Source organism: the organism of the source record quoted next, unplaced genomic scaffold, assembly GCF_019419815.1.
Source record: "Pyrus x bretschneideri cultivar Hongxiangsu unplaced genomic scaffold, Pyrus_bretschneideri_v1 Contig34, whole genome shotgun sequence".
Classification (NCBI taxonomy): Eukaryota; Viridiplantae; Streptophyta; class Magnoliopsida; order Rosales; family Rosaceae; genus Pyrus; species Pyrus x bretschneideri.
The window spans coordinates 3745912-3754287 of NW_025999657.1; the positions used below are offsets into that span (position 1 = coordinate 3745912).

At 39.8% G+C, this 8376-nt stretch overlaps 2 protein-coding genes across 2 annotated transcripts; one reads left to right on the forward strand and one right to left on the reverse strand.

The window, feature by feature from the left end:
- The first annotated feature begins 2982 nt into the window (after window positions 1–2982).
- On the forward strand, window positions 2983–5524 carry LOC103934747. The gene has a single exon (XM_009344495.2). It carries the CDS (start codon window positions 3087–3089, stop codon window positions 5340–5342), a length of 2256 nt encoding a protein of 751 aa, XP_009342770.2. The 5' UTR covers window positions 2983–3086; the 3' UTR covers window positions 5343–5524.
- Window positions 5525–6615: 1091 nt separating this feature from the next.
- LOC125480569 lies at window positions 6616–7984 on the reverse strand. The gene is made up of 3 exons (XM_048591529.1): window positions 7279–7984; window positions 6817–7150; window positions 6616–6754 (listed from the first exon to the last, which is right to left on the reverse strand). Exons 1-3 carry the CDS (start codon window positions 7982–7984, stop codon window positions 6616–6618), a joined length of 1179 nt encoding a protein of 392 aa, XP_048447486.1.
- Between the last annotated feature and the right edge of the window lie 392 nt (window positions 7985–8376).

Sequence of the window (8376 nt, forward strand, 5' to 3'; positions counted from 1 at the left end):
TAGCTTTATGATATGTTGCTTGATATAGAATTTTTAAATAAAAACAAGTGGGGGATTGTTGGAGCAGTTATGTTTTTATTTAACTATTCATATATATATATATATATATATATATATATATATATGTTTTGTTTTATTAGAAATATTAATTGTTAATTGCTATTAACCTCATCAGTTAATAAGGAGTAATTGGCACCATATAAATATGTTTTGAGATTCTTTCTTTGTATAGAGAAGAAGAATAAGTCTTAATCCATAATCCTTCCATAACCATTCCGTATTGATTTTTTTTCCCGTTTTGGATCTCGTCCGTTTTACTTTTTCTTTATGATTTCCAACGGTTTTGAACCTACAGTTTTGCACCCCAAATAAACTCCTACAGTTTTGATTCCTTACGGTTTTGTAATCCCAATGTCTCTTTCTTTATTTTGTATTCCCAATTAATTTAGTAATTAATCAAGTAATTTGGTAATTACTCTCAATTTGAAAAGAATAATTGGGAGTTATCTTGTGGGTGAGGATTTGATGAGGAGTGATGAGAGGGTTTTGAATAAATACCATTTTGATCACCTTTGACTCTTCCTTGATTGAGCCGTTATTGTCCACTGCTTGCGCATGGGAATCCTGGTGTGCCTCGAGGGTAATTTTGCCTTTTTAACCCAAAAGTTCATATGTCGCCTCCATAATTTTCTTGATTATTTTGGCTCCACAAAGAGTACAAATCCTTAAAGCCTAGCAAAGTTCTCCAAATTGATCCTCTTTAACCTAATGGGCAAATAGCCTTATTTATTGTACTACAAGATAAAATTCTACCAAGAAATGGTCTTAGAATAAAACTAGGAAACATAATAAAATAATAAACTAGCAAATAAAAGGTTTCCTATTTAAAGTCAAATTCGGACTTCTTAGAAAAACAGACTTTTGACTGACCAAAGCAACTCCAATTTGGTCCCAAAAGGTCTATTTGAAAGCTTAAGATGTCCCCAACAAATCCTTAGAAGGAACCTTCCTCAAAATATACCATATTGACCTCAAAATACCAAAAACGTCCAAGAATGTCATTCTGGGAAAGTTGTGCGTTGGACCTTCTTTTCTTCACCATGGTCAACAGGCTTGGTAGAAAAATCTGGAATTTTGATACAATCGTCTTGAAAGATTCATGGACTTCCTTCAATCGTAATCACTCCAAAATTCATCCGTTTGATTATTTTATGATCAAGAGTAAGTTGCATATCCTACATTGAAAATACATAATAAAGTATCAAAATTCTACTAAAATAACCAATAAATTGTAACTAAGAATAGGGTAAAAACATATGGTATAATATCGACTCATCACACCACCAAGCTTATAACGAGGCCTTCGCTCACTTCAATGTCCGTTGCTCTTCCTCCCCCACTCCCCCACTCAACCTTTCAATTATGACCTTCACTTCTATGATCAGCTCCATAACCAAATCCACTATGAAAAACATAAAATGAAATGGTCCCCTCTCTCTCATTTTCTCCAAAGATTGAAACTTTGGATTTTGTTTTCTTTTTTTATTGAATTGGAGTTTTTGGTTGTTTAAGGTACTTTAAGGAGCACGGGTAGCTTTGAATTTATTCAATTTCGCTTGATTTTAATTGAATTTTGCTTTGTTTAATTTTCACAGGTATATTCGTACTTTCATATCAAATTTTTGTCATACTTACCATAAACTTAAAAGGAAGACTTTAATTTTGTACAGGTCCAAATTTTGGTTATTTTCCAAATTTCCCAGCGGAATCATCTCCTACTTCTTTACCAATGTCTAAACCCCTCAACATTAGGTGAGATGCTAATAAAAATGCCTTTCTTGTTGCAATCCTATTAGATTAGGGATGTGATTATGCAAATCCTATCATATCTAGGATATCCTTAGTAGATTCTATCATATATCTTAGGCTAGATATTATTCTGTTAGAGTTGTAATTCTATTGGGGTAAAGAATTTACCTTCTCTACTAATATAAATAAAGGTGCAATTAGGTGACATAACACACACCTCACAATTACACATCTGTCCCCTCTCTCTCTCTCTCTCTCTCTCTCTCTCTCTCTCTCTCTCTCTCTCTCTCTTTGTGCCACACCCCTCTCTTTGTCATTTATATTGTTTAATAAATTAGGCATACAACACGTTATCAAGACGCTCTTACTAGAAGCATGAAAACATTCCCTATGATGCATGAACCCCCTATATTTATTTTTTCTTTCTGATAAACACACACACACACACATTTATGCAATACGCAATTATGTTATGTGGAATTTGTGAGTCAAACAATCTAAAGAAATTAGAAGCAATTAGGGTTTTCCAAACCTTATATGTCATTTTGACTTTTTAGTCGCAATAATACATTGGCATATACAAGTTTATCTCTTCATGACATTACATATTGAATTGAAAAGCCACATGGCAACGAAAGTTAGAGCTAAATTCCGAGGAAGGTCGTAAGGTATAAAACTAGAACCAAGATTTTGAAGTTTCGTATCTTGGTCTGCATCGCCATTCAATATTTCTTGACCCACCATTGGCCAAACCACTTGGGAAAATATTCCACCATAATTAAGGCAGTTAAGTCTACTCTCATGCAAACTCCTGGCGATTCTTTCATCTGACTGTAGACTAGAGCCAATCCATTGAACTGAAAAATAATTTGGCCAACGGATTCACACAATCCTCTCTTTTATCACACGACTTTTCTTATCATCTGAGTGAGTGCGTTTCATTGAGGGCCCGCCTCCATTCCATATAGGACAAAGACTAATCCTCGATCTAATCAGGATTAAAACCTAATAATTCTATATGCTATCATTGTCAACCGACACTCATCGGGTGGTGGTGACATAATCAAGCACGTCAGCCATCATTGAATTAGTCATTAAGTGGTCTGAAACGGGTCAAGTTCATCAATGAAAACAAGGCAAATTTAACATAGTCAAGATATTAAGGCTAACAAAGCAAGATATTAAGGCTAACAAAGTGGACCGGCAACACACACAATCATAACGCAAACGCTGCTCAAGAAAACATCACACAAGATATTCACAAGTTGAGGAAGAAGATGGGCGGCTGCGACGTCGACGGGAATCTGAACCAGGACAAGTTCAGTGCTCCTATGCCTTGGATTGGCATCTATGTAGCAGCTGCAACCTTAGCCTGCCTAATTGCGATGGCCGCCGATGTTATCCATGGCTTTCGACATTGGAAACTCTGGTTCCCTTGCAAGTTCTTCTCCATCAATGCAACTTCTTTGACCTTGATCGGTGTTGCAATTAAACTGTCGGTGGATCTCAATACTCCGATGCCTGGCCGCCAGGATCAGCTCGCAAAGCTCAGCAGTTCTGTCTTGATCTGCACAGTAATGGGTAACACCATGCCTTCTCTTGGAGTCATGAAAAATAAAGAAATCATGATGAATGCAATTGCTTTTGGAATTCTGGTTGTTACCCTTATCGTGAATATTTGCATTCAATTAGCTACTGGTGCAATCTTTGTTTTCTGCATGGAGCATGCTTTCATCATGTTCATCATGCTTGTTCTACTTATCATGATGAACTTCTCTGCTTTAACCATTCCCGTATGTAAACGATATTTAGAACACAAGTACAATAAAAAGTACCAATTAGCTCTAAAAGATGCCAGAGATGAAACAGGTAGACCAGTGGTTACCAAACTTAAAGACTGTCTGATGAAACATTGGATGATGGCTCATACCTCTAGTCCCCAGTTTGTGGTGGGGCGTTCAGCGACATGCACGGCTTCTGGAGCATTTTGTCTTTTGAGTGCCATGATTTTAGCAGAAGCAATGCTTCGGAGTTACTTGATGCCCTGGTCATTTACATTTTGCAGCGGCAAGTCTGACTACAAGTGGTCAACCACTTTGGTTCTTACTGTGCAGACCACTGCAGTAGCAGTTGGTACAATCGGTCCTGCATCAAGATGGTTCACCGCCATAAATTTCAGATGCGCAAAAAGAGGAAACAAAAGCTACAGAGAAGAACTTAAAGTAGAAAAGTACTGGACCCAGGGACTGTTAGAGTTGAAAGAATGCCCTTTATCAATGAGAATCAGAAATAGGCACTGCAGGAAACTTGTTCACGGCATAAGAAACAAACTTTTAGACTTGTGTATCTCAATGCAGACGGGCAATGTCATAGTGAGTAAGGCCATTCGGCTTATTTCCATCTTCATTGTTAGCAAGATATTGTTATGCTGCGACTTCTGCAAACAGAGGAAGTCCAATGTCAACACTATTTTTAATGATTCGGGGACAGAGTCAGGGCCAAACCCAAGGCTAGATCTTAGCCGGTACGTTCTGCATCTTGAAGGTGAGGATGCATTGGTGCACCACATGATGAGAAGCAACTATGATGCTACCGATCATTGGTTTCGAAGGGGAAAGAAGCTAGAGCCTAAATATATCATGAAACTGTTAAAGAAATCAACACTTTCACAAGGATTCAAGGGAGTTGCCAATTTTGACAGTGAACAAGTTCCCTCTCTAGACATGGAAGAACCACCAAATTGTTGGGCACTACCTGTCGTGACACTTACAAGTATTGCTCTTGCACTTTCAAACATCAGCAGTAGTTCAATTGAAGAGCTGATAAATGGTGTTCACGAAGGGCTCATGTACATAAATTTTATTGAAAATTACCTGGATGGTAAAGAAGATGTCACCAATGTCAGAAAGGCAGCAATTACAGTGTGGCAAGGAGTTGATCTCTATCACAAATGGCTAGATGTGGATCTCCGTAAAATGTCACCTGAGGGGAAGAGCTCAAAGGAAATACTTGAAGGACTTGCTGAGACTGCAAAGTTTATATTTGAAGAGTCTAGAAAGAAGCATATGACTACGAATGCATGTTTAAGAGATAACCCTTCAAAATGGCCTGTTAGAGAACTGGCTGCTAATTCCATGTATAGGATAAGTCAAACTATTCTGATGAATTATGAAGGCAGCATCAACCAGACAGGTGAGAGATTATTCGAAGAGCTGAATGTCATGATTTCGGACATAATGGCTGCTTGTCTCACTAATTTACGTCTAGTTATAAAGAGGAAGTGTCTGAGCATCGGCATTGAAGAGAGGGAGGAGGGTGTGCGGCATGCAGTTTACATTCTTGGCAAAACTGAAAACATTTTGAATATTCTAGACCATAGAATTCCCCCAAGTATGGACCTGCACCAAATTTCATGCATTGATGAGTGGCGTTCGTTGCACAAGGACAGTCCCTTGTACTTCCCTTCTCCATCTCCATCAGAGGGTGACGAAGCCTCTTCTCTTTCAAGTGACTTCTACCTGGTGATTGACTAGAATTAACAACAGTGGTCATGTTAGAACATAACGAGTTGAAGCTACTTTCAAATTTTTTTTCACATCTCTTTTAGTGGGTATTCGAAACTAATATATGTAATAGACATTATTGATAGCGGCAAACAAAACTGTAGGGCATGATCTTATCTTTTTTCTGAATGGAACCCCCTTCCCGTGATGAATTACTTTTGTCACTGAAAAAAAAAAAAAAAGATACACTTACTCGATCGTTCGTTTGTTTTGAGTTTCTTGGTTATTGCTGCTATCGGGGCACGAAGCCTAGTATGAAATGTTCATTTATGGCACAAATGACGAAGCCTTAGTTTATTGAATCGAAATTCTAGTAATTGTTCTAATCTGTAGAAGCACCAGATCCTGTTTTTGTTAAATTCTTGCTTTGACGAACAAAGGCTGCTAATTTGTTTTTGGGTTTTTCTTGTATTTGGGATTTGTTACGCTATCCTTCTGTATTGTAATTTTGAGTTGTTCGTAGTTTGCAGATGTCAAATTCTGTCAGGATTGAAGGTTTACTTGGCATTTTACTGTTATGAACTGTGTAAAAACATTCTATTTTTTTATTTTTTTTTAAAGTGCGCGATATCATTAATAGTAAGAACGTTTAGGACAAACCAGAACAATTACAAAATGGCTTCTTCAAAAAGAAAACCAGTTACAATTCGAAACTGAAAAGAGAGCAAATCTAGTGTGACGATGAGCGGCACCATTAGCTTGGAGAAAAACATGGGTAGAAAGAGCTCCAGTGATTGTGGACAAAAGCACCTTAGAATCTTCAATAACAAGTCCAACATCCGACAAGTAACTAGAAGAGTCCCAAAGGTCCGTCACAATCTGGAGGGCATCACTTTCAAGGATAATATTGTGAAACCCCTTTGTGTCGCCAAAAACAAATTAACTGGCATGCGCCGCCATCGCTTCAACCATAAGAGAAGACAAGGGAAAATCAATTTTCGTGGCAGCAGCAACCACAAAACAGCCCATGTGGTCCCTGATAATCACCCCAATGCCCCTTGCATAGAGTTGACGTCCCATCCACCGTCAACATTAATTTTTAAAAAAGATCGATGTAGGCGGGACCAACGGATGAGATGCATGTTGAGGTGGAGGGAAAGCAACCTTGTCAAATTCCTCCCACCAAGAAAGGAATGGGCAGCGATTACGTGGGGTGGTTCCATCGATTCATTCCATAATCGACAACTCCTAGCATCCCAAATGGCTCATAGGAGCATTAAGCAGATAGCGAACCGTGAAGGGTTTAAATGTGGGGAACAGCTGGAACTCCACTCGAGAATCGTTGATTGAGTCGCAAGACGGGGTGGGTGGCCAATAGGAGAGGCAAGCCAGACACATCGAGCGAAAGCACAATCACGCATGAGGTTGAGAGTTGAGTCACCCTGAATACCACAAAGGACGCAGGTTATATCCGTATTCACACGTTTCTTCCTCATATTCTCACGGGTTGGGATAATGTCCAGGCCAATTTTCCAAACCGCAATCTTCATTTTTGTTGTGAGGAACCTTAATTTGCAGCCCATATTTTCTTCCAAAGGTGTTAGGAGTGGGAGACAAAGAAGCCCTGTCACGACATGAGGCCAGCCAATCCTGAGCCACTTGATCCGCATTTTTTACGGAGAAGTTTCCTTTATTGTCGCAATCGTCCGGCTTTCTAAGACTCAGAGGGAGTGAGAGAATGCAATTGGTTTCAACGTCTGAGAAGAGGAACTTCAGCAGGGAGACGTTCCAGTTTCGGGAATCGTCGATGAGATCATAGACAAAATGTGCAGCATGGTCTGGTGGTTTCAGTGAAAAAATCCAAGAAACGAGTGGGAAGAGGAAGCCATCTGTCCTCCAAGATTTTGACTATCACCACGCGGAATCCGCCATCTGGAACCCCGGTCGATGATGCTCCTAGAGCTACAGATGCTCTTCCAACCCTGTTTTTCCAAGAAGCTGAGGTTGAAGGCATATAAATTTCTGAACCCAGACCCCACTTTCTTCTTTAGGGAGGCAAAGCTTCTCCCAAGTGAGCCAATGAATCTTCTTAGAGTCTGAAGCCCCACTCCACCAGAAATCAGCAACAGAGCGGTTAAAATCATTACAAAAATACTTCGGAAGGAGGAAACTATACATCGTGTATAGCGGGATTGATTGGGCAACAACTTTGACAAGGAGTTCATGCCCCGCGACACTGAGTAATTTGCCCTTCCATTCCTGTAGCCTCTTCCATAGTCTCTCTTTGATATGGCTGAAACAAACACCTTTGTTATGGCCCACAACCTTTGAAAGCCCAAGGTATTTATCATGCCGATCCATGATGTGGCGGCACTCATAATTTTGCAGCACGTCCATGATGTTAACTTTTTGTCCCGATGCCTCCTCATATTTTCGCAGCACGTCCATGATGCGGCACTAAGAGACGTTGATGCAGTAGCATAGAGCAAACTGTCATCAGCAAAGTGTGGGTGAGAGATGGATGGAGCATGTTGGGAGATCGCCACACTGTGTAAGTGACTCTCGACCTCTTTATGGGCTAATAAGGTGGAGAGACCCTCAGCATGGAGGAAGAGGTAGGGACATAATGGGTCTCCTTGTGTAAGACCCCGGGACAGATGTAGGTATCCCATCGGAGAACCATTTATGATGAAAGCATAGGAGACAATGGACACGCAAAGCATCAGGAGGTTAACCCAACAGAGAGTGAATCCCCGTTTGAGTAGGACACTATAAATAACCCCACTCGATTCGGTCATAGGCCTTTAACATGTCGAGTTTTAGAGCCACAAAACCCTTCCTACCCCACCTTCTTCTTTCCATACAGTGTGCGCTACTTCGGATGCGAAGATAATGTTGTCAAAAATTTGTCTACCTGGGACAAAGGCACTTTGATTTTAAGAAACAATCAGTGGCATGATGGACTTCATCTTGTTCATGAGGACTTTAGATGCAATTTTGTATAAAACATTACAAAGACTGATCGGCCCGAAATTGGATAATTTCGTTGGGCATTTTTGCTTCG

Bases quoted from the DNA above. Each gene is read 5' to 3' on its own strand.
- LOC103934747 (XM_009344495.2), top strand. From the start codon at position 3,087: ATGGGCGGCTGCGACGTCGACGGGAATCTGAACCAGGACAAGTTCAGT.
- LOC125480569 (XM_048591529.1), bottom strand. From the start codon at position 7,984: ATGGGATACCTACATCTGTCCCGGGGTCTTACACAAGGAGACCCATTA. The intron at 7,151-7,278 runs GTAGCTCTAGGA...TGAAACCACCAG, and splicing joins ACAGGGTTGGAAGAGCATCT to ACCATGCTGCACATTTTGTC. The intron at 6,755-6,816 runs GTGAGAATATGA...TGTGGTATTCAG, and splicing joins CCTGGACATTATCCCAACCC to GGTGACTCAACTCTCAACCT.